Raw genomic sequence first — 26741 nt, 5'->3', positions numbered from 1 at the left:
CTCCTCCTTCCCTTCCTCCCATGGCCCACTCTCCTCTCCTGTCAGATTCCTTCTTCAGCCCTTTGCCTTTTCCCGCTATCACCTCCCAGCTTCTCTCTTCATCCCTGCTCTCCCACTCATCCATCTTCCCCTCCACCTTCCAGTTTAGACTTCTCCTCCCCACCCCGCCCCCACCTTCTTATTCTGGCCTCTTCTCCCTTCCTTTCCAGTCCTGATGATGGGTCTCGGCCTGAAATGTTGACTGTGTGTGTGTGTGTGTGTGTGTGTCTCTCGTGCGTGGATGTGAGCGAGAGAGATAGAAGGTATGAGAAAGACAGAAATTGAATAAGGCAGCATATGAGAGAAAGATGTGAGAGTGAGGAAGATGCTGAGAGCAAAAATCAGTGAGCTGAATGCTATGTGAGAGAAATTGTGACCGAATAAGAAAATCAGTGTGGGTGACTTCAATCGCACTTCCACTTCCTAATGATTTAGAAAGGGGACATTCAATCATCGATCTTAGAGCATTTCCATCAACCCAATCCCCCACTCATTCTCCTACATCTATTCTCAATTCTCCACTAAGGACACCTACAGTAGTTAGTTCGTCCACACATCGCCATTCCTTTGGGTTGTGGGAGTAAACTGGAGCATCTAGAGGAAACGCTTGTAGTCAAAACAGGTAACATGCAAACTCCCCACAGACAGCGCCAAAGCGAGGAATGCAAGCAGTTCGACAGATACTGGAGCTCTATGTGTTACGCCAGAGTCAGGGGCTGCGGGCAGTGGTAGGACCACTGACTTCCCCAGATCAGTTTATAATAGGTGACTGGAAATGCTTTCCAAAATCAGTTATCATGGGCTGCTCTTGAGCATGATTGTAAGGGATAGTACGTGAGAGGTAGAGATTGGAAAGAGATAGAAAGAACGCTAGGAAGAGATAAAATCTGCCTGTTGAGAGACAGCGAATGCAGAGACTGTTATCTACATTCTTTTGAATACTCTTCCATGAAGAGTGTGTGACTGAGCCAACATTCAAGGACGGACATTTATCCTGATTAACTTCTCTGTTCTGCTTCCACAGTTTCCCTGCTAAAGAATCTGAAGCATGCAAACATTGTCACCCTGCATGACATCATCCACACTGAACGCTCTCTCACCCTGGTGTTTGAGTACTTGGTAAGGCATCCAACTATGGCAACTCTTCCGTTAAGCTTTAAAAAATTAATTTGGGAAAACGGGTTAGAACAGCTGGCAGTGAGGAGGACTCTCACTGGATCTCTCCCCATATGGATTCTACCTACTTTGCATTGAGGATCTAGGGTTGAGATTATGGACATTTAAGAAACTCTCAGATAGAGACATGGATGATAGAAGAAAGTGAAGGCTATGTTGGAGAGAAGGTTTTATTGTAGAGTAGGTTATAAAGTTTCCACAACATTGTGGGCCGAAGAGCCTGTACTGTGCAGTAGTATTCTGTGTTCTGAGATGCTGCAAAGAGCAGACCTGCACAAAATTTTTAAACAGGTGCAACAAACGCAAAGATGCTGGAGGAAATCAGCAGATCTGGCAGCATCTATGGAGAGGCATAAATAGTTGCTGTTTTGGGCCGAGACCCTTCATCGGTACTGGAAAGTAAGGAGGCCTGAACCAGAATAAGCAGGTTGGGAGAGGGGCGGGAGTACAAGCTGGCAGCTGATAGGTGAAACCAAGTGAGGGGAAGGTGGGGTTGATTGGGGAGGGGAGAGGGGAATGAAGTAAGAAGCTGGGAGGTGATAGGTGGAAGAGGTAAAGGGCTGAAGAAGAAGGAACCTGATAGGAGAGGACAGTGGACCACAAAAGAAAAGGAAGAAGGAGGGGCACCAGATAGAGGCGATGGGCAGGTGAGAAGAGAAGGGGTGAGAGGGTAACCAGAATAGGGAATGCAAAAAGAGAGAAGGGAAAAGGGGAAGAAATTACTGCGTTAAAGAGATCGAAGTTCATGCCAACAGGTCGGAGGCTACTGAGAAACAATTAAGGCACTGCTCCTCCAACCTGAGTGTGGCCTCATTAAGTGATCTTAAACAGGTTCTAGCTGTTTAAGAATCTTTGTCAGAACTGATCTTTGAACTGGACTCCAGTTCCGTAATTCATGTGACCAGGACAAGAACATGGTCCACGAATATATCAAATGGAAGTGGTTGCAGCCCCTATTCAAGTCCCCGAACAGAACCCACAGGAACCCAGTGTCAATGGTGGACGGAGCATATTATGTCCCATACTACATCACCTGACCACCCTAGGAAGCTCCTTGTTACCTGTAGCGGAGTCCTCAGGTCTCACCTTGGCTCAGCAACTTACAGAACTGGATTGGAGGCAAACTATCCAAGAGCCTCACCAGTATCGCCACTAATCCATGATCGTCTCAAGATTTTCCTCATTCTTTGTAACAGTTGCTGACTCATTGGATTAAAAAGACAGTATGGCCTAATTCTAGGCTTGAGAGTTTACACTTGGCCCAATATATCCTGTACAAATGACCATTTAGCTAACTATAGTTCCTTGGGGTATGTCGAATGCAAGGGACTCTGTGTCCCGACTGATTCAAAGGGGTTAATATGACTCAATGAGAAACAATCTCATCTCAGTCTCAAAGAACTGTGGTTTTATGTCCGACTCCAAAGACTTGATTATAAACTCCAGGCAGCCTCTCCCAGCCAAGGAAGATTTGCTATTTTTTATCTCTTGCTGGGAAAAGTTTGGTGGAATAATAAGGAATTAGTTTTATTTGACACATGGCACAAACTCTGGTCTGGGAGAGGTGTCGTAGGTGTTGCATTTCTGAGTTGATATTAATCCAAGTGTGTCAAGTGCACCTTAAAGATCTCAGGTCATCATTTTTTCAAAGAAGGGCAGAGAGGTTCTCTTTATTGCCCTCACTTACACTTATAACCTGATCAACTTTACCAAAATGACTGATCCTTATGTTACCAACACACACAAAATGCTGAAGGAAGTCAGCAGGCCGGGCATCATCTATGGAAAAGAGTACAATTGGCACTTTGGGTTGAGACCCTTCGGCAGATCTTTTCCTTCATCTGCTCTTTTCTATAGATGCTGCCTGGCCTGCTGAGTTCCTCCAGCATTTTGTGTGTTGCTCTGATTTCCAGCATCTGCAGATTTTCTCTTATTTGTGATCGTTACATTATTGCTGTTTGTGGGATTTTGCTTTGTGCAAATTGGCTCCAAGAAATAACTATTTATTCAAGTTTCAAGTACATTTATTGTTAAAGAATACATAATTATACAACCTTGAGATTTGTTTGCTCACAGGTACCCACAAAGCAAGAAACCCAATAGAACCCAATTAAAGAAAAAAAAATTAAATAAAAGACCAACACCCGACGTGCAAGAAAAAGAGAGAAAAACGCAAACAATTGAATTGAACTACAACATTCCAAACCAAAAGTTGAGTCCTCAGATTCGAACCCTGGAGGAGACCCAAAGCCTCGCTTATCAGTTTATCATATTAGCGGGCACTCTTAATAGCCTCAGCACCATAGAAAGAGGAGTGACCATCACAGAGACCAAGCAAAATTGGCTCTCACCCTGGATCCTGTCTTTTCAGTCTTTCTAAATCAGCCTTTAAATTGACCAAACAATGGAACAGTAAAAGGCTCCAGCACCCAAGAAAACTTTCTTCTTTCCCTTCTAAGAGTGAAGCTTAGTGAACAGCAATTACAAAAACCAATCCCCCACTGGTTAATATCACTCTGTTCATTTGCTTGGCAGGACAGCGACCTAAAACAGTATATGGACAACTGTGGGAACATCATGAGCATGTACAATGTCAAGGTGAGCTCACTTCCCAACTCAATTTTGCTTTGAGGTATTTGAGAACTGTTCAGAATAACAATCAGTGCTCTATCTTCCTTTTGGTGAAGCTAATCATCGAACTGTGTATGCTTCTGTGTGTTTAATTGTGAATTTTCATCCGTGAACTAACTAGATGACCACTCCTCTGCTCTCATTTCTTTCCCAAGATATCACTACTTAACCATGAGTTAATTAGAAAGGAGGGAACTCTTTGTAATTCGCTTTTTATCCCTAGTCATTAACTCTTTTCATACCTGACTTCTCACAATGTTCTTGCATTTAACCCTGAGATAAGATTTCTAACTAAAGATCCGCACTGTCACTAATATCTCCTACTTCTACGAAGGAGGCATTGCAGATCCACCACAACTTGCTGGCAAAACCCTTAGCAATTATATTCCATTGTACACTGGGCCTCCTTTCCACTGCCCATGAACAAATGGTTACCTTAAACTCTCTTCACCATATAATAGCTCTCACTGGGTAATACTCACTCATGTCCTCTATGCTTGCTGATCTTCACTAGTTTTTATTGAGCAAGGTGATCTCCTTGCTTGCAAAACCCTCTTGGTCTTCATCCTTCATCCTGGTTCTCTAACCATTGGAGATCTCACTACTCCTCTGTTTCTATTCCATGAGTTGAGGTTACCATTGTTCTTTGACTACCAAAATCCCTAACTGTGGGGATCACTCCCTAAATTTCTCCATCTCTTAGTTCATCTTCCACTTTTAAGATTTCCTCAAGCCCTATCTTTGACTGAACTTTTTCACCATCTTCTCTTGCATCTTTATGTAGACATGTCAAATTTTAGAAACATTGAAAATCTACAGCACAATACAGGCCCTTCAGTCCACAATGCTGTGCCGAACATGTACTTACTTTAGAAATTACCTAGGGTTACCCATAGCCCTCTATTTTTCTCCATGTACCTATCCAGGAGTCTCTTAAAAGACCCTATCATTTCCGCTTCCACCACCGTCGCTGGCAGCCCATTCCACGCCCTCACCAGCCCCTGCATAAAAAAAACTTGCCCCTGACATCTCCTCTGTACCTATTTCCAAGCACCTTAAAACTGTGCCCTCTCGTGTTAGCCATTTCAGCCCTGGGAAAAAGCCTCTGACTACATGATCAATTCCTCTCATAATCTTATACACTTCTATCAGGTCACCTCTCATCCTCACTCGCTCCAAGGTGAAAAGGCCAGATTCACTCAACCTATTCTCATAGGGCATGCTCCCCAATCCAGGCAACATCCAGGCAAATTTGTTTGATAATTCTGTCATTATTGTTAGCTGGATTCATCTTGACTGTAAGTGTAATAGCAATATTCTTCCCAGATCTAATAGTTTTATTAATAATGAATAAGGACATTTACAGAATATTAAAGATTCTACAATGCCAAACACCTCTGTGCATTCACAGAGGTATTTGGCATTGTATAGTCTTTAATTCCCAAAGGTTAAGATTTTCCTTATGGATTTTCTTCCTCTTCTTCTTAAGTCCATGCACCCAACTGGTGCGTAGGCTGCCAACAGCAGCACACCAAAATCCTCTGTTCTGGGTCAGTCTTTCAAGTTGTCCCTAGGTGTAGCACACCTTCGAAGATCCTTCCATTTCCAGGGATGAAGTCTTTGAAGTTTCTGTTGGTATTTCTGTAGCACTGTGTATTTTTTTAAGGGATAGGGTTGACAGCCCCATGCACAACTTTCCTCCTTTCACATCAAGGCTTGGGACCGCCTGTCCATGACAAAGTTCTTCTGGAGTTTCCTTAAAAATATTGTTTGATGACTCCAGTAGAAGCCCTGTGTCCAACCTTTGTACAAGTAAACCTGTGATTGAGAAAGCTATTTTGGAAAATTTCTAAACGTTGGTAATCCCTTACTTTGAAATAAAACTCACTCTATTCACTAATCATTCCTGTGTCTAATGACTAGAGATGCTTGTTGAAGTTAATGGTTCATGAACTTGGAAGCTCAGTGAAGTAAATCCCGGAAGCTTGCTCATCCAAAATCCAGTACTAACTCAGGTTTTGGCAACAAAGAGATGTCTTGCTCAACATACTGAATGTATTGCTTTAAAGTACTTCAGGATTGTTACACCCAGATGACAGAAACATGTCTACTAATTTTCCTTAAATGATTAAATGTAGAAAAAGAACACCCTGAAAACAGAAGACTATAAGATCATAAGACATAGGAATAGAATTAGGTCATTCAGCCCATGAGTCTGATCATGGCTGATTTATTATTCCCCTCAACACCATTCTTTTGCTTCCTCCCTGTAAACTTCGATGCCCTTGATAATCAGGTAAATCGTTGACTTTAAATTGCATGGTCTTAAGGAAAGAAATAAAGAAAATGTACATCTACAGTAATTTGTTAGTTTGTACAACCTCAACATGAGCATATTTTTACTATTTAATGCATACATTTCCTTGTCCACAGCGCCCACATGATCACTAATACTGAAACACCACCCAGCAACACCTCAATTAATAAATTCAAGTTGTTCCACAGCCACTCAACTTTATCTCTATAAACTCCACAGTGTCTGAAAGATCTTAGCACTCAGTCATAGAATCATAGAGTTATAAGGCATGGAACACAAGCCCTTCAGCCCATCTCATCCATGCTGACCAAGTTGCCAATCTGAGTTAATTCTATTTGGCTGCATTTGGCCCATACCCTTCTAGGTCTTTTCTATCCATGCACGTGTCCAAATGTTTTTTTTTAACTGTCATAGTCGTACCTGCCTCTCACACTTTTTCTGGTAACTAGTTTCATGTACCCACCACTCTCTGTGAAAATGTTGCCCCTTGTGTCCCTTTTGGATTGTTTCCTGGTCACATTAAACCAATGTCCTCCAGATTACCCTACCCAATGAAAAAGTCTGTGGCTATTCACCTCATTTATACTCCTCATAGGGTCTCCTAGTGATGGTGTCTCTAGACTTTCATCATTCCATTGTCTCTGGATTTCCCTTCCTCACCTTCTCCATCTCTCTACATCTGTCATATGGATATGTCTTAAAATCCATCGCTTAGCCAAATTTTTGGTCCTCTGCTGTGAGATCTTAATGTGGTGTGGAGCCAAATTTTATCTGATGACATTCCAGAGATGCACCTTGAAAAACTTTACTCCATTAAAGGGTTATATAAATAAAATAATTATTGCAATAAAGTAAGTGAATATCAGTTATTGTTAAGGAACACTATTACTCAAAGGCTATGCAAAGCACCTGAGAAGGTTTTTGCCAAGGTTTTCTAATATTAGGTTTATTCATCTCTATTCAATCTTGAACTTTCTGCTAACTTCCGAGTTCTTCTGAAGCCAGGGACACATGGTATCAAGGGTCAAGCCTCAGCTTTCCTGGTGGCTCCCGGACAACTTTGGTCAATCATTGTTTGATAGTCTGTACAGCCAGAGCTTTTAGAGACAACCTCCCCCCACCCGCTTCATGATCTGGGGATTGAGCAAGTGATTGTAATGTGTCTTGGCTGACATCAGCAGAGATCTGCAATTCAACCTCTGACCCTAGAGGTTAAACTTTTCTTCTCTTGAATGTGAATGAAATATCAAGTTGGCCTCCCACTGACATTCCTCAGAAAAGCTTCTATTACACATTTCATTTCCTCTCATGATTTAAAACAAATATATGCTCACTAAAAATTCTAGACAATTAGGCAAAATGTATAAGGAAGAAGGCAAGGAACATATCCTGTCATCTGTGCAAGAGGGACACTGAATTTCTATTACTTTGTTTTATAATTGGGTGGTGGGGTGGAGAAGTGTCTCTATCAAAGGAGGTGTAAGGCGCTCCTTCTATCCGCTAGCCTGGAAGTCACCCTTGGGCAAGGTTAGCACCAGCTTATCCCCTCCACTCCACCCCTCCTGATCAGGGTCATGTGAAGCCATAGGAACGGGTGGTGGATGGTCATATGAGCAGCTGGTGCATATCACAAGTCCTGGTTGTGTGTCCTCTGATGCCAAGCAGACAATTTCTGAAGAGTATTGATAATGGCTGGGGTCACCCTTCTTGTAAAGACACTGCCCAGAAGAAGGCAATGGAAAACCACACTTGTAGAAAAATTTACCAAGAACAATCACGGTCAAAGACCATAATCACCCACATCTTGTGACACGGCACGTAGTGAGGATGTTTTAATGAGACTGGAATATCGATTCAAAACTAAAGTCTCCAAACCAACGCAAGCATTTATTAGAAACTTATTTATCCACAGGATGTGTAGAATGCTGAATTTGCTATCGTGGGAATTGTTGAGGCAACTGGCATTTAATTACATAAGATCAGATGGTAAAACTGGGTAAGTACAATGAATGGATGAATGGAACAGAGTTAGATGAAGAAGGGTTGATGATGGGAATAAATAATTTAGATTAATCAGACCAAATGGAAATGTAAAAATAAACTGAAGATATATATATGTATAAAAAATCTGGTCTTCTTTTTACAATGCAACATTTTTCTTTTGCTGACAGATATTTATGTTCCAATTGTTGAGAGGATTATCCTACTGCCACAAGCGGAAGGTTCTACATCGAGACCTGAAGCCACAGAACCTGCTCATCAATGAACGAGGAGAGTTAAAATTAGCTGATTTTGGCAAGTGTTCTCTTATCATTCTCCTTTCACGATCATCTTTCATCTATGCTTGGTCTGTTTTGCTTAACCTCAAGGACAGGTAAATCCAGAGTTGGGGAGGTCCTCGCTTTTTTTCTCTCTGCACATTGGGTGTTTGTCAGTTATTTTAAAAGGTTCTTTTGGGTTTCTTTGTTTTGTGTCTACCTGTAAGGAAGCAAATCTCAAGGTTGTATAATATTTCCGTACTTTGATAGTAAATGCACTTTGAACTTTGATCCTCAGCTTAGTTCCAAGAGTAGGGGATTTGCTCATGCATTGGTATTGTAATCTTATAGTGACCGTAAATGAATTGGCAGCTGACATCTAATGGACTTCTGCATACTTCTCTCTGGTGGGTAGATATTGCTGGGGGGTGGGAACAGAAATGAAGAGATGGAGGAAGGGGTGGTTCGCTTACAAATAGAGAAAGCTTGGAGACAGTGCGAGAGGGAGGATAGGCAGGTGATAGAGAAGGGATACACCCAGACCAATGGTTTGAGATGTGTCTATTTTAACACAAGAAGCATCATGAACAAAGTGGATGAGCTTAGAGCGTGGATCAGTACTTGGAGCTATGATGTTGTGGCCATTACAGAAGACTTGGATGGCTCAGGGGCAGGAACAGTTACTTAGAGTGCCAGGATTTAGATGTTTCAGAAAGCATAGGGAGGAAGGCAAAAGAGGTGGGGCGTGGCACTGCTGATCAGAGATAGTGTCACGGCTGCAGAAAAGGAGAAGATCATGGAGAGATTGTCTATGGCGTCTCTGTGGGTGGAAGTTAGAAACTGGAAGGGGTCAATAACTCTACTGAATGTTTTTTATAGACCACCCAATAGTAACAGGGAAATCAAGGAGCAGATAGGGAGACAGATTCTGGAAAGGTGTAATGATAATAGGGTTGTCATGGTGGGAGATTTTAATTTCTCAAACATTGATTGGCATCTCCCTAGAGCAAGGGGTTTAGATGGGGTGGAGTTTGTTAGGTATGTTCAGGAAAGTTTCCTAACACAATATGTAGATAAGCCTACAACAGGAGAGGCTGTACTTGTTCTGGTATTGGGAAATGAACCTGGTCAGGTGTCAGATCTCTCAGTGGGAGAGCATTTTGGAGATAGTGATCACAATTCTATCTCCTGTACCATAGCACTGGAGAGGGGTAGGAACAGACAAGTTAGGAAAGCGTTTAACTGGAGTAAAGGAAAACATGAAGTTATCAGTCAGGAACTTGGGAGCATAAATTGGGAACAGATGTTCTCAGGGAAATGTACGGCAGAAATGTGGCAAATGTTCAGGGGATATTTGCAAGGCGTTCTGCATAGATACGTTCCAATGAGACAGGGAAAGGATGGTAGGCGACCGGAACCGTGGTGTACAAGGCTGTTGAAAATCTAGTCAAGAAGAAAAAAAAAGCTTACAAAAGGTTCAAAAAACTAGGTAATGATAGAGATCTAGAAGATTATAAGGCTAGCAGGAAGGAGAATTTCTCCTAATGAAATTAGGAGAGCCAAAAGGGGCCATGAGAAGACCTTGGTGAGCAGGATTAAAGAAAACCCCAAGCAATTCTACAAGTATGTGAAGAGGATAAGACATGAGTGAATAGGACCAATCAAGTGTGATCGTGGAAAAGTGTTTATGGAACCAGGGGAGATAGCAGAGGTTCTTAATAAATACTTTGCTTCAGTATTTACTACAGAAAAGGATCTTGGCAATTGTAGGGATGATTTACAGTAGATTGAAAAGCTTGAGCAGATAGACATTAAGAAAGAGGATGTGCTGAATCTTTTGAAAAGCATCAAGTTGGGTAAGTCTCTGGGATCAGATGAGATGTACCCCAGGCTACTGTGGGAGGCAAAGGAAGAGATTGCTGAGCCTCTGGCAGTGATCTTTGCCTCATCAATGGGGACAGGAGAGGTTCCAGAGGACTGGAAGATTGAAGATATTGTTCCATTATTCAAGAAAGGGAGTAGAGATAGCCCAGGAAATTATAGACCAGTGAGTCTTACTTCAGTGGTTGGTAAGTTGTTGGAAAAGATCCTGAGAGGCAGGATTTATGAACATTTGGAGAGGCATAATATGATTCGGAATAGTCAGCAAGGCTTTGAGAAAGGCAAGTTGTACCTTACGAGCCTGATTGAATTTTTTTGAGGATCTGACTAAACACATTGATGAAGGTAGAGCAGTAGGTGTAGTGTATATGGATTTCAGCAAGGCATTTGATAAGGTACCCCTTGCAAGGTTTAAGGAGGCATAGAATTCAAGGGGACCTTGCTTTGCGGATCCAGAATTGGCTTACCCACAGAGAGCAAAGAATGGTTGTAGATGGGTCATATTCTGCATGGAGGTCGGTGACCAGTGGTGTGCCTCAGGGATCTGTCCTGGGACCCCTCCTCTTCGTGATTTTTATAAGTGACCTGGATGAGGAAGTGGAGGTATGGGTTATTAAATGTGCTGATGACACAAAGGTTGGGGGTGTTGTAGATTGTGTGGAGGGCTGTCAGAGATTACAAAAGGACATTGATAGGATACAAAACTGGGCTGAGAAGTGACAGATGGAGATGAACCCAGATAAGTGTGAGGTGGTTCAATTTGGTAGGTCAAATATGATGGCAGAATATAGTATTAAGGGTAAGACTCTTGGCAGTATGGAGGATCTTGGGGTCCAAATCCATAGGATACTCAAAGCTGCTGCGCAGGGTGACTCTGTGGTTAAGAAGGCCTATGGTGCATTGGCCTTCATCAACCATGGGTTTGAGTTTAAGAGCTGAGAGGAAATGTTGCAGCTATATAGAACCCTGGTCAGACCCCATTGAGTACTGTGCTCAGTTCTGGTCACCTCACTACAGGAAGTATGTGGAAACTATAGAAAGGGTGCAGAGGAGACTTCCAAGGATGTTGCCTGGATTGGGGAGCATGCCTTACGAGAAAAAGTTGAGTGAATTTGGCCTTTTCCCCTTGGAGTGACGGAGGATGAGAGGTGACCTGATAGAGGTATATAAGATGATGAGAGGCATTGATCGTGTGGCTAGTCAGAGCCTTTTTCCCAAGGCTGAAATGACTATCACGAGAGGGCACAGTTTTAAGGTGCTTGGAAGTAGGTACAGAGGAGATGTCAGAAGTAAGTTTTTTTTAACGCAGAGAGTGGGGAGTGTGTGGAATGGGCTGCCAGCGATGGTGGTGGAGGCAGATACGATAGGGTCTTTTAAGCAACTCCTGGATAGGTACATGAAGCTTAGAAAAATAGAGGGCTATGGGTAACCCTAGGTAATTTCTAAAGTAAGAACATGTTCAGCACAGCATTGTGGGCTGAAGGGCCAGTATTATGCTGCAGGTTTTCTATGTTTCTATATATTGCTCTTTCTTGACAACAGACTTCCTGCTGGAGGAACTCACAGGGGAATTGATGGGCTTGTGAGAGCAAATATGTTTCAAAGATATAGGGAACTAAGACAAGGGGCAGGGTACTGAGGGGAGTGCCTGGATCAATGCTAGCATAGATTTAATGGGCCTAATGGCTTCCTTCTGTCTCAAAATAAGTAACAAATAGTAAGTGTGCTCTTCAAATATACAAGACCTTTCTTTCTCAGGTCTGGCAAGGGCAAAATCTGTCCCTACCAAAACCTACTCAAATGAAGTGGTGACCTTGTGGTATCGACCCCCAGATGTCCTGATGGGTTCAACTGAATATTCCACCCAGATCGACGTATGGTGAGAATAACTTTTAGAAACAATTGTATTTTTAGATTCTTTTCTTGTTGACGGCATTTCCTGTGCAGGATGGGATGATGTTAAAATCCATGAAATTCTATTGTCTGTATAGCGGCAAATGAGGTGCAGGCATCCACAGATCTAAAGTCGGATCCTATCGACTCTTCCGATCTCTTTCCCTGCTATTCTTCACTGGAACACTGTTGGTGTTCTTCCTGTCAAAGTCGTGGGTGCATAGTGAACCCAAGGAAGGCTGTCAAAGTTTGCAACCCAATCTGGACCAGATAGAAAAATAGGCTGAATATTAGCAGATGGAGCTTAATGCAGACAAGTGCGAAGTGTTGCATTTTGGCAGGATAAACCATGGTAATACCTACATAGTGATTGTAGGACACTGGGGTGTGCAGTAGACCAACGAGATCTGGTAATATAGATTCATTATTCCCTGAAAGTGACATCACAAGTAGGTAGCATTGTAAAGAGTGCTTTTGGCACATTGGCTTTCAGAGGACTGCGTAAAGGTTTTGAGATGTTATGTTGAAGTTATATAAGATGCTGGTGAAGTCAATTTGGAGTATGGTGTGTGTGTCTGGTCAGCTATCCACAGGAAAGATGTCAATAAGCTTGAATCCATGCAGGGGAAATTTACAAGGATGTTGCCAGTACTTGAGGACCTGAGTGATCAGTAAAAAGTTAATAGGTTAGGACTTTATTCCCTGGAGAAGAAGAGAATGAGAGGAGAGCTTATCGAGGTATACAAAATTATGAGGAGAATGCTGCATATAGATGTAATCTTTTTCCCGCGGTTGGGTGAGACTGGAGCTAGAGGTCATAGGTTTAGGGTGAAAGGTGAAATATTTGAGGGGAACCTATGGGGGAACTTCTTCACTCAGAGTAGTGTCAGTGTGGATAGGTCTGCCAGCGGCAGAGTGGCGGATGCAGGTTCTGTTGCAACTTTTAAGAGAAGTTTGGATAGGTGGTACAGTATATAGATGAGAGGGGTATGAGTCACGTGTGGGTCTATGGGGCTAGGGAGAGAAACCAATCATTAAGGACCAGATGGGCTTGTTTCTGTGCTGTAGTATTCTGAGTCTAAGTTCATCAGAACAGGATTGGGCTCTTCAGCCCATCGAGCTCACTCTTTCATATAACTTGATCATGATAGACCTCTCCCAAAACTTCATCTACCTTGGTTTCTACAATTCATCTGGGTAACAAAAATCTAACAGTTTGAGTTTTGAAGTTTGTCATTCTGAGTGGATGTCCCGAATTCCCACTACCTGTGTGAAGAAGTATTTCCTGTCATCACCTGATCTCACAGGACTTGGTTCTAATTTTACAACTGGGTCAAATTATTCCGAAATGTCGCCCGCAAGTGGATATAGTTTCTCACTGGTAACGCTATGCATTGTTTAAATTGTTGTAAACAACTTAGTTAGTTCACTTCTGTTTTCAAGTTCAACAACTGCAAAATGGGTCTTGTCTATAGACACTAAAACATTTTCTCTCTGTGAAGAGTTTGAACTTCAGTCCAGTACTTGGGCTTTGTGCTATCTCATGATGTACTGAAAACGATGCTCCTCAGTAGAGACTCAATATTATCACCATGTAACAAAATAAAGAATCAACCATGTGCCTAGACAAAGGTGTGCATCTCAGAAGTTAATTGTTGGAACCCAACCAGAAATGGAAATCTTTGGTAGAACATCTATTTCCCTTCAACCATTCAGTTCTTGAACCAACCAGCAAAATCCTAGTCACTATTTTAGCAACACTATGACCACTTGACTTTGACTTTTACCTTTGGCTAGCATCAAGTATCAAGTTATTCAACCAAAAGTATATTGCTTAGCAAAATTGAGTACTGTTCCTTCCAGATGCTGGAAGTCACTTGTGTGGAAGAAACATTTGCCGAAGCCTTGACAAGTTACTTCTGTGAATGTTTCTTTCAAACTAGTGACCTCCAGCATCTGGAGTGAAATAGCCGACAGCACTGAAGAATGCTTTATTTTGCTAAGCAATAAAATTTAGGTTGAATAACTTGAATTTTATTTCCTAGCAAAATTAAGTCTCTTGAATAGGTGTTGCATTTGACTGGCATGGCTTGCTGACGCTGGAGAGAGTGAATTGAGTTGGTGGATGTTGAAATCATCAGACCAGACAAGGTGATGTCCATGTTCTTGAGCGGTATCTTACCTCCATTTAGCCAGGCAAGTAGGGACATCTTGCCAGATTTCCAGCTGGTGCCATGTAGATTGTGTAAAGGCTCTGGTAAATGAAAAGGTGAATCACTTGTCACAGGATGCAGTCTCTGTCTTCTTATTAGTACTTCCCCATTGACAGCCACTTCTTCAGCTGCCAAATACGTATGGTCCTTCCCTAAGCTTCTTCAACTCTCTCGCCTTCTTTAAGAAGTTAAGAAGACACTAGTGAACTGTATGGGTTATTGTATTGTTTCAGTGGTTTTATGATCAGCATTCCTAACTCTGGCTTTAATTCCACGTTGATTTAATTCCTCAAATTTAAATTCCCCAGAACCATAGGGAATGCAAACTCGCATCTCTGAATCAGTGATTCAGAGCTTTTACTGCTGGTTTAGTAAAGTAATCCTCAGGATGTTGATGGCAATACAAATTGTCCATGGCAGTGCAATATGTCCAGTGGTTGCACTCTTCCTTGTCAAAAATGATCATTTGCTTGTATTAAAAGGCAGGATGCCTACTAAGCTATTTGTCACCACAATCCAGTCAATAAATTCCCCTGTTTTAATGGACGTCTGTGTGAAAAAGAAGAAGACCTTGAGCTTGATCCTGCAAATTAAAAGCTACTTTTTTGTCGTGGTAAATTTGGGAAATTCAGTACCATGTCTTCTGTTTCCTCATCTTTTCAATGTAAGGCCAGGTTTCCCATTGATGTGTGATGAAAAATAAAGGAAGGAAAATGGAATTGAATCCAGAAAATAGCAACCCTCTTGTCGCTCTTTACTGATCTCCCTTCTGGCACTCATCGCTGTAATCCTGACAAGTGCTACACCTGCCCCTACACTTCCTCTCTCACTATCATTCAGAGCTCCAAATAGTCCTTCCATGTGCGGTAACACTTTGCTTGCGAGTCTGTTGGAGTCATCTGCTCCTCTACCTTGATGAGAACAGACACAGATTGGGGGACTGCTTTGTCGAGTAGCTTTGCACTGTCCGCTGCAAAAACCAGGATCTCCTGGTGATTACCCATATCAATTTGTCTTCCCATTCCCATTCCCATCCCGACACGCCTGTCCCTGGCACTCTCTACTGCCATGAGGTCAAACTCAGGTTGGAGAGCAACACCTCACTTCTGGGTGCTCTCCAACCTGATGGCATGAACGTCAATTTTTCTAACTTATAATTTCTCCCCTTCCCTCCTTATCTTATTTTCCACTTCCCATTTCCATTACTCTCTTACTGCTTCTCACCTGCCCATAACCTCGCTCTAATTCTCCTCCTCCTTGACTTACTTCCATTGTTTACGGTCCTCTCCTATCAGAGTCCTTCTTCTGTCCTTTCCTTTCCCTGCTTCTCACTTCCGCCCCCCCCTTACTCACCCACCCACCTCTCCCTCACCTGGTCTCACCTATCACCCATCACCCGTCAGCTTGTCCTCCATCCTCTTTCTCTACCTTTTTATTCTGCCTTCTGCCCTCTTCCTTTACTGATGAAGGGACTCCACATGAAACATCAACTGTTTATTCCCCTCCACAGATGCTGCCTAATTTGCTGGGTTCCTCCAACATTCTGTGTGTGTTAATCAGTATTAGTGTCTCTATTCCAGATTATTGTGGAGGCTTGGTTGCTGAAGGCTTTTAAAGAGGAGGTAGATTTTATTTGAAAGTTCAGGGAATTGGGTGCGATGGAGAACTGCACAGATAAAGCCTGGGAAAGGTCATCCACGATCATATGGAACGGCGGAGCAGGCTTGAGGGGCCAAGTGGTCTATGCCAGCTCTTAGAGTTACAAGTGCAGGTATAGACAATTTGGAGCCATACACAAAGGAGCTGGTGGAGCTCAATGTCAGGTAGCAACTAGGGAGTTAAATGAACAGCTAATGCTTTGGCAACCCCAAAACACTGGCTGTTCATTTCCCTCCTTTGATGCTGATTGACCAGCTGAGTTTCCTCAGCTCCTTTGTGTGTTACTTCTGCTTCCCATTAGGGCATTGAAAGGTCACCTGAGTGTGCAAATTCTGAAACTTTGGATGGAGATAGTTATAACTCCAGCCCAAATTTTTACATAGTCATCCTACAGGAAAGGCAATGTCGCTCCAGCGAGGTAGAAATTTGTTGCCTTTGCCTCTCCACTTGTGGAATAATCATTGAACTGTGACAAGGAGGGATTTCTCCTTCCAGTAAACAAATTCCACCCTCCCTTTATTCCCCTCTCTGACTTTTTACTTCTTTTCACCTGCCTATTACATCCCCCTGCCCTCCTCCATCCCCTTTTCCTTTGGTCCACACTCCTCTCCTATCAGATTCCTACTTTACCAGCCCTTCACCTTTCCCACCCACCTGGCTTCACCTTTCACCTTCCAGCTAGCGTCCTTCCTCCCCCCCCCCCACCCACATCTTTTTATTCTGGCATCTTCCCTCTTCCTTCTCAGTCCTGATAAAAGGTCTGAGCCCGAAACGTCGACTGTTTATTCATTTCCGTAGATGCTGCCTGACCTGTTAAATTCCTCCAGCATTTCTTGTGTGTTGATGAGGAGGGAAACCTTGTGGAGATCTATCCACAATCCTTCTCTGTAAAGATACTTGCAGAGATCCATCTTCTTATCCACTCATTATTCTAGAATTTCGGGGTCTCTTGGTCCGTCCATGTAGTCGGGCATGAAGATTTTGGATCACACATACAGATCTAGGGCACCTCAGTTCCTGATCTTTGTTTCAATCATCAAAAGCTTTTCCTGCTGTAGGAGGGTTAGTAAGCAGAGGGCATAGATTTAAGGTAGTTACCCACCTACCTGGGAGAAAGATGCTTCTTTTGTGCAGTGAATAATTATGAACAAAAATATACTGACTGAGAGGGACATGGATTTAGTGAAGGAATTAGATAATCCCTTGAAAAAAGAAGGATTGCTGGGGCCCTAGGGAAAGGGCAAAAGGATGGTATTAATTGGATAACTCTTTCAAGAAGTCTGTACAGACCCTTCTCTGATGTATTATTCTCCATCTCAATATGAAGCAAATTAATGTCCCCTTCTGAAACTGTTCTGCTTTCATTGCACTCTCCATGTTGTGTAATTGTAATCTGTTTTCACAGCTTGCAAAATGGCTCCCAGCTCTGCAATGCTTTCCTTGAAGTGTCTGATTCCTCCTTTTCTTAAGCAGCATTTTTAACAGTTCCGCATAACAGTACAGGAGGAAAGGGTGAACAGGCTAGGGCTTTTCTCTTTGGAACAAAGGAGGAGAAGAGGTGACTTAATGGAGGTATATAAGAAGCTCAGATGGAATGAATGGCCAGCATCTTTTTCCTAGTGTGGAATGGCTAAAATAAGAGGGCATCATTTTAAGGTGATTGGAGTAAAAAATATAGTGGGGGAGAGTTGTCAGAGGTATGTTTTTTTTTATGCAGAGAGTGGCAGATGCATGAAACACACTGACAGGGATGGTGGTTGTGGCAGGAACTTCAGGGATATTTAAGAGAATCAGGTAGATGAAAGGAAAAAGGGGACTATGCAGGAGAAAAGCATCAGATTGATCTTGGAGTAGGTTAAAATGTTGTCACAACATAATGGGCTGAAAAGTCTGTACTGTGCAGTACTTTACTCTGCTCTATGTTCTAAAGTCAGGGGTGCTGTCTTTCAGATGAGTTATTAAAACTACAGCTCTCTCGGGTTGATGTCGGAGACACTGACGTGCTGGTTTGTGGTCTTGGTTTCAATAGACTCTGGATCAAGGACTCCTTGGGGCTTTGTGGCTTCTGCTGTTGTTTGCATGGTGGGGGTGTGCTCAGTGCTTCTGCTGGCGTGGGTGGGGGGGAGAAGGGGGTCGATGCTTTTGCTACTATCTGTGTGAAGGAGGGGGAGGGGGGCTTTGATGTTTCTATCATCCATTCTATGGTGTTTCTTGTTTCGTGGATCTCTGTGAAGAGTACGAATTTCAGGTTGTATGCTGTATACATACATGGATATTAAAATGAGCCTTCGAAAGTTCCATGACCCCTATCTTAAAGAGCAGATGGAGAGTTATTTGTGGTGATATGGTTAGCATTCATCCCTCAAATTACTTCTCAAAGAGGGATATGTCTGAAGTTAATCCTTCCCTAAATCTCAACAACTCATCTGAATTTGGCTATTGTGTTTCCTACAGTACAAGAGTAACCACACTTCAAAACCATTTCCCCAACTGTGAAATACTTTGGTTTGACCTGAGTCTGTGAAAGAAACCTCAGAAATGCTTATAATCTATTTTAGGCTGTCTATCTCTGTTCTACACTGCAAGGACTGGCTGTGTAATAATTTCAATACCATTTGCTCTCCTCTGTGTTCCTAGGGGAGTTGGCTGCATTCTGTATGAAATGGCTGCTGGAAGGCCATTGTTTCCTGGTTCCACAGTGAAGGAAGAATTACACTTAATTTTCAGGCTTTTAGGTAAGTGTAGCATTGATATACTATGATTTGGGGACCAAGCCTATCCCATCCAATCCCCAGATCCTGAAATGATATGCTAGAATTTAATCGTCAATGTTAACAACGTGTTTTAGACAAAGAACTTAGCTGCTTCACAGCTATAAAAGTTGGAATAAATCTTTTTACAAAACCTTACAGAAGTTTTTTAGATGGGTCATTGCATTACTTACTACAGAATTATAACTACAAATTTATGTAATAACTTAATCAATGCCATATTGTTACCGTTGTTTTAGCCTTGGGTTAGTAGAACTGATTTTTCTGACTTGTTTGATCTTATTTTTATCAATATCATCCATGCCACAGATCAAAGGAATATCTGTGAAATCTAAGCACGTTCCAACCAATTGATGTTCTGATGAATACTGCAGTTAATTATTCACTTACTTCTGTGCTTTGTTTTCCAATTTCCATAGAATCAGAGGAAGCTTACAACATGGAAGGGGTCTATTCAACCCATTGGGTCTTTGTTGACTCTGTGCAAAAGGAGTCTGTTTTTGCCTCCATCTCTTCTTTCCACATCCTTGCAAACACTTTATTTTTAAGTGGTTATCCAGACCATTTTAAGCGTCAAGATTGAATCTGCCTCCATTTCCCACCAGGACTGCCTTCCAAGATGTTAGTTCTTTTATATGTCCCCGTGACTGATAGTTCTCTCTCCGATTATCATTCTTAAATGCATCCCGAATGCAAAAATTAAAGAAATAGGCCTAGTTTCAGGGATCATCCTTACACTTCCCTTTGTACAAAATTGTAAGCAATTTTCCATCTTATGGTAGTCAATCACTGCCTACAGGCTATTGGAATATTACTGTATGGCCTAAATCTCAGCCAGTTGCTTTCTTATGTCAACACCCACAAAATGCTGGAGGAACTCAGCAGGCCAGGCCAGGCCCTGACGAAGGGTCTTGGCCTGAAACATCAACTGTACTCTTTTCCATAGATGCTGCCTGGCCTGCAGAGTTCTTCCAGCATTTTACTGGTGTTTGATGGATTTCCAGCATCTGCAGATTTTCTCTTGTTTGTGATTGGATGATCCACTCTAGTGTCTCTCAGCCGACCTGAAACCATGATTTATCTATCCGAACTACATACACCTAATCTCTCTTCTACCTTTAACCTCTCTACTACCATCCCACTGACAATTTTAAACCATCCACTATCTTTGTTATATGTTCCTTTCCTGAGACTCCAGAAACATGATCTTCCTTGGTGAAGGTGAATGTAAGATACTCATTTGGTGCCTAACCTTGCTATTGACAAGTATGTTGAACTTCCTTTCTGTTTGACAATTTGTATTATTCTATTTAATTCTTCTGCCTTCTCCCCCTCTGTCTCCATTTATTCATTATCCTCTTGAGAGGATGTGGAATTCAGGAGCTGGTAAGCACAAAGTGGGACAAGAATCTGTTGATATTTTGGAATATACTATGGTCAATCTTTGCTTTCTGCTCTGTGTCCCCTCCCCCTTTTCTCACTCAGAATATCCTTTGTATTTTCACTTAACATGAGGACTTTGATATAAACACAAACACGTACACTTATTTTGATTTATTGTGTAATCCTGACCTGATTATAAAAGGAACATGGTTCTCCATACCTGAGAAAGCACCATCTATACAGCTACATTCCATCTAACACCATGTCCATAAGTAAAAGCATGATACATTACACAGTTCAGACCATTAATCAACAAATCAATTGTACACAGTTAGTTATATTTACTAACAATACAAATTCTATAATGTATTGTTTCAGGAACTCCCACAGAAGATACATGGCCAGGAATAACATCAAATGAAGAATTCAAAGTTTATAGCTTTCCTTATTACCGACCTCAACCAATGATAAATCACGTTCCCAGGTACACCGGTAATTTACCCTGCTTATTTCATGCTGTAAATTGTTATATGGTTAAATTGTGTAAAGCATATTTCATGACATTTCAATAAGCAGAGGGGCACTATCTATGGCTTAGTGCTCTCTGAATCACATATGTGCTAAATACTTCTCCATTGACATGAGAACAAAAACCAAGCTAAAATACCCAGCCCTGCACTCATTTCAGTCTTCCAGCTGGGTACGGGTATCGATTTTAACCAGTGTTTTGATGACAATCTCTGCCATTTGTCATTGAAACGCCATTTAAAATCAATACCAGTACCCAGCTGGAAGCCCAAGAAGAGTTTATTCGCCATACACACCGGGAAAGCACTAGAGCTTTTTCACTCACTTGAAGATTTGAAGTTACTGAATCATTGTCTACGACAACATTTCAATCTTCTGTTCAGGTGACAAGTTCATAAATTCTCTGATTTGTTTTTCTAGGCTGGATCCTGAAGGATTAGATCTTTTTTCCAATCTTTTATTGGTAAGACCATAAATAATTGAAGATTTATTAATACATATGTTTTCAACTTTTTCTGATCAATGTTCTTTGTATGAAGCATTATTCACTATAGCCCTTAGGCTCTCTATTGGTCACGGTCAACCATGGATGTTTCATCCCAGCTGTCTATGTGACACGCAAGCCAGGGCAGTATGATATGGAGAGCAAGCTGTTGCCTGTGCAGAAGGATTCCCCTCTCCATACAGCTAATGAATCTAAATGAATGGCAGAAACTGATGCAGTTTGGCACCAGTGGTACCACGGGAGTTGCCAGTCAGCATTGAACTCAACGTAGGACTGCCTTGGGGACTCTAGTTCCAGATATTTCCTTGGGCATATTCCTGAAGCCTTCCCCATCAGTGGGTATAGCCATAAGGAAGTTTGAGATCAGAATTTTCCTCTTCCTGGATGACCTGCCAACCACGGCTGACAAGCCTCATGGCTCTTGGTTTTAAGGCACCAGTAAATCACCTTTGCCCTTTCTGCTGCCAGTAGAAACGTTTCTGCTGGGCTTAGTAGCTATGCTGCACGTGAAGGTCAGGAGATGGACTGGGCTGTCAGAGGCTATAAGAGATGCACACACCATTTAGTAGGTAGTGGGAGCTTATCCCCACCAACCTCCCTTGGTCATGACAACCTTAAGGAATCACTATAATCCAGAATAAAGATAATGTAGCGTTGTTTATTTTGGGACTACACAATTAAAATTGTACTTCCCCAGGCAGTACAATGTAATCAGAACAGTATTTTAGCCATTTCATGTCACTATGGAAAACTAAATGGACACTTCTCAGTGTGAATTGTTCTGAATCTGACATAAACTGTGACATGCCCGTGTCCAAACAGAATTAGTTAAGCAATGGAAGAAATCAGATCACAGTGTCTTTTCAAAACCAAACAGATTTATCAATATATGTTTGGATTCAAGACAACTTACCTTGGGAGCAGAGTAATTAAACACATAAGCCAAGTATATCTTCCAGTACCTCAAGGCAATGTTGTTGAGTAAACAACTAAATGAGCTCACAAGAGGGTGGACCTGTCACAGTCCTCAGTCTAATGATTTTGAAAATAAGACTGCCTGGGCTAGGTTAGTGAGAAGGGAGAAGAGGATACGTGCAACGAATTGAGTGGATGACAATGTTTGTGTTTCACTCAAAAATGGTGAGGGAACTCAGCAAGTGAGGCTGCATCAATGGAAGAGTATTGGCTTGAAACATTGACTGCTTATTGCCCTCCAGACTTGCTGAGTTCCAACAGTTTTGTTCAAGATTTCTAGCATCTACAGAATCTCTTGTGTCTGTGTTTTACAATGGCTTTTCCCTAATTTGCATTGTGATTGTTTTATTATTGTCACATGTACTGGGATATGGTGAAAAGCTTTAGGCTTGTATGCCAACCAGATGGATTGTTCCTTACAAAAGTACATTGAGGCTGTAAAAATGAAAACCGACTGCAGAATATAGTGTTACAAATGCAGAGAAAATGCAGTCCTGGTAGCCAAATCCCACAAGGACCACTATGAAGTAGATTAAAATATCAAGAGTTCATTATTTTTGTGTATGACAGATCATTAAAGAGCACTTTGCTCACTCAGAGTGGATTATATATGGAAATAGAACCTGACATGCTTTTGGGATCTGAGCATCACAAGCAGGGACAGCAACATTTCCATCCACAAAAAGTGGAAGTTCCCAGTGGCCAAACATTTCACTTCTGATTCCCATTCCGTTCTGACATCTCAATAGACAATAGATAATAGACAATAGGTGCAGGAGTAGGCCATTTGGCCCTTCGAGCCAGCACAGCCATTCACTGTGATCGTGGCTGATCATCCACAATCAGTATCCCGTTCCTGCCTTCTCCCCATATCCCTTGAGTCCGCTATCATTAAGAGCTCTATCTAACTCTCTATCTCGGTCCGTGGCTATCCCTTGTGCAATGATGAGGCCATCCTCAGGGTGGAGGAGCAACACCTTATATTCCATCTGGTTAGCCTCCAACCTGATGGCACGAATATCGATTTCTCCTTCTGGTTAAAGAGAAATTCACTCCCCTTCCCCTCCTCTTCTATTACCCACCCTGGCGTCTTACCTCTCTCACCTGCCTATCAACTCCCCCCCACCCCCCGGACCCCTTCTCCTTCCCTTTCTCCTCTGGTCCACTCTCCTCTCCTATCAGATTCCTTCTGCTTCAGCCCATTACCTTTCCTCCCCATCTGGCTTCACCTATCACCTTCTGGCTATCGTACCTCCCCTCTCCCTGCCATTTTATTCCGGCATTTTCCCCTGTCCTTTCCAATCCTGAAGAAGGGTCTTGGTCCGACGTGTCTACTGTTTATTCATTTCCATAGGTGCTGCCTCACCTGCTGAGTTCCTCCAGCATTTTGTGTGTGTGTGTTGCTTTGGACTTCCAGCATCCGCAGACTTTCTCATGTTTATGATTGACAACATTTGATGCCCAGCATTACTTGCCCTTGGGAAGGTGCTGGTGAGTTGCCTTCCTGAACAGCTTCGGCCCTTCTGGTGAAGGCTCTCCAATGGAGCTGCTGGGAGGTAGTTCCAACATTTAGATATTGTGACCGAGCAATATGCATGTTTTTTTAAAATTTATTTACTTAATTATTGAGATACAACATGGAGTGGGTCCTTCCCGCCCACCGAGCCATGCCAACTAGCCTAATCACTGGACAATTTACAATGACCTGTTAACCTACCAAATGGCATGTTGTTGGACTGTGGGAAGAAACCGGAACACCGGGAGGAAACGGGGAGCATGTATAAACTCCTTATAGTCAGTGGCGGGAATTGAGCCATAGTTGCCTGTACTGTATAGCATTGTGCTAACCACTATTTTACTATGCTGCCCCATTATATTTCCAAGTTGGGATGAAGTGTGACTTTGATGGGATCCTGAAGATGGTGGTGTGACTACCCATTTCCTGGTAGTTCATGGTGCTGGTGAGGGTACAGGTTGGCAGGTATTATCAGAGTAGCCCGGGCAAGTATATATGGTGCATTTTGGCTCTGGTTTATAATTGTCACATATACCAAGATCCAATGTAGGGCTTCTCTTGCACACTGTCCACAAAAATCAAAATCACTACACAGTACATCGAGGAAGATCAAGATAAAGTAATAACAATGCAGAATAAAGTGTAAAAGCTACAGAAAAAATCAGGTTCAGGAAACAAAGTGCAAAATCCTTATGAGTTAGACTGAAAATCAGGAGTACAACTTATAGTACAAGAAGTCTCTTCAAGAGTCTGATAATATTATCATCAGGTTCACTGTCCCACAGGACATGCTGTCTTCACGCTGCTGCCATCAGGAAGAAGGTACAAGAGCTTCAGGACTCACAACGTCAGCTTTAGAAACAGTTATTACCCCTCAACCATCAGGCTCTTGAACCAAAGGGGCTAACTTCAATTCATCATTGAAATGTTCCCACAGTCTATGGACTTCCAAGGACTCTTCATCTCATATCCTCGATATTTATTGCTTATTTACTATTATTGTTTCTTTTTTTTTGTACTTGCACAGTTTGTGTCTTTTGCACACTGGTTAAACATCCAAGCTGGTGTGGTCTTGGTTTTGATTTTATAATGGTTATTATTCTAATATGGATTTATTGGGCACACCGCCAAGAAATAAATTTCAGGGTTGTATATGGTGACATACATGTACTTTGATAATAAATTTACTTTGAACTTAGAACTTTGATAACAGCAGCGTGAGCCTGGTATTCGGTCCTTTTTATCTTCTACCTGATTGGAGAGGGAAGAAGAGGGAATGGCCAAGGTACATGGGGTCGTTGTAGATTATTTTGTAGACAGTACACACTTCAGCTACAGTGTGCCAGTGCTGGGGGGTATATCTTTTTAGAATATAGTGGTAATTATGCAAATATTTTGTCTTGCTTGGTCTCGAGATTCCTGTGATTCATCATCATCTGTCCATGATCCGTCTGGTAAGATGGAAACACGCTCAGATGCATCGGCTTCTATGAGGTTAACCAAAGGTGCTTTTGTGCTTTTAAACATTTGTTATGATTCCAAAACTCTGCTGGATAGTAAGAACATAAGGTACTGCGAGTCTACACCATCAATAGCAGAGAAACTGAAGGAGCTGGACTTGGTGCAGACTGCGCTGTTGCCTTCGACAGAGAGTTGTAGGTGCACAAAGGAGGTGTGCAGCCTAAATAATGAGTGATCATCCGAATTGCTTCTGGCAAACGTTGGGGGAGGCAGCAGGGGTCGGTCATAGAGAGGACTAAGCCTTAAGCTGTGGTGTCACCTGTTTGCTGCCGCCCAGGGGGAGGCAACGGAGTTGGGCGCCCCGCCAGAGTACCAGAGGCAGTGCAGTGCAGCACGGCGTCCATGCTGGAGTCGGTGCTGCCCCCCAGTGTTCGCTTGACAGAACACAAGCTGTATTGTGTTCAACTGCAGACAGCTGCAACATTCATGGACTTGGAGACTGGACTACATTTTACTGCTATCTTATGTGCTATAGGTACCTTGTGCTGTGTGTGACTGCTGGTACTGTGTTTTGCACCTTGACCCTGGAGTAACACAGTTTCATTTGTCCGTATTCATGTATGGTCGAATGACAATTAAACTTGAACTTGGAACTTTTCTTCGCTCCTGATTTGAGTTGTAGTTGATGGAAAGGTTTTGAGATATCAGGAGATCATTCATGATCCACAGGATACCGGTCTCTGACTTGCTCTTGTACCCAGAGAATTTATATGGCTGATACAGATGAGGTTTTGGTCACTGATGATTGCAGGTTATTGGTGGTGGGACTGGTATTCAATGATATTGCTTTCTCCAAGGTAGGAGGTTGCACTCTATGTGCAGAGAAGGTCACTGCCTAACTCTTCTATTGCATGGATCTCAGGCTTGTACATTGTGACATATATGTACTTCGATAATAAATATACTTTGAACTTTGAATGTTGCTTGCCACTTATCAGCCCATGTCTGCATGTTGTGTAGGTTTTGCTCCATGAAGGCAGGGGGCAGGGGGCTCTTCCCTTCTGTTAGTGTAACCCGAGGCTCGGTCGGCGGCATTAGTCTAGGGGAAGACACTCTCCGGCCCGCCAAACTTGTGAAATCTCATTTGTGTGGATGCTGCATGATGTTTTCCCCTGTTATAAATCAGTCGCATGAAATAACAAACAGTACACCACATGCAATTAAATGATTTAGCTTTATAATTCTTAAGTTGACTAGAGGGTTAGTAAAGAAAACAAAAAGAAAAGTGCCCATTTTAATGAAACAGTCTAATGCGCACATTGGAGCTGACAATTTTCCCGTCTGTTCATTCTCCAATGATTTCCCCCAGGTATCGTCAGCTCCCGACCCCATTCCACATCCACTCAGACTTGCAGTCTGCGACGTCTCCATTCAGGCATTTTCTCTCTCCAGCCAAACAAAAGCCTGCGAATACGTCGCACTCTGGCACATGAGAAAGAAGAATCTTCCCTCATTGGACACCGCACATTCCAAAG

At 42.4% G+C, this 26741-nt stretch overlaps 1 protein-coding gene across 4 annotated transcripts in view; it reads left to right on the top strand.

Moving 5' to 3' along the window:
- The window catches only part of LOC140210011 (cyclin-dependent kinase 18-like), a 126927-nt gene that overhangs the window by 83580 nt on the left and 16606 nt on the right, over window positions 1-26741 (top strand). For all 4 annotated transcript variants that reach the window (XR_011889124.1, XR_011889123.1, XM_072278740.1 and 1 more), the window contains exons 7-13: window positions 1064-1158; window positions 3751-3813; window positions 8335-8458; window positions 12061-12181; window positions 18705-18802; window positions 20600-20705; window positions 21170-21212. Coding sequence is in view for 2 of the 4 variants with exons in the window: in XM_072278740.1 (XP_072134841.1) it covers window positions 1064-1158; window positions 3751-3813; window positions 8335-8458; window positions 12061-12181; window positions 18705-18802; window positions 20600-20705; window positions 21170-21212 (650 nt within the window). In the remaining 2 variants the exon portion in view is untranslated. The remainder of the gene's footprint in view (window positions 1-1063; window positions 1159-3750; window positions 3814-8334; window positions 8459-12060; window positions 12182-18704; window positions 18803-20599; window positions 20706-21169; window positions 21213-26741) is intronic.

The sequence above is a fragment of the Mobula birostris genome, chromosome 14 (assembly GCF_030028105.1).
Source record: "Mobula birostris isolate sMobBir1 chromosome 14, sMobBir1.hap1, whole genome shotgun sequence".
NCBI lineage: Eukaryota > Metazoa > Chordata > Chondrichthyes > Myliobatiformes > Myliobatidae > Mobula > Mobula birostris.
The sequence above is the reverse complement of the archived record's forward strand: the minus strand, read 5'-3'. Positions and strand labels throughout refer to the sequence as shown.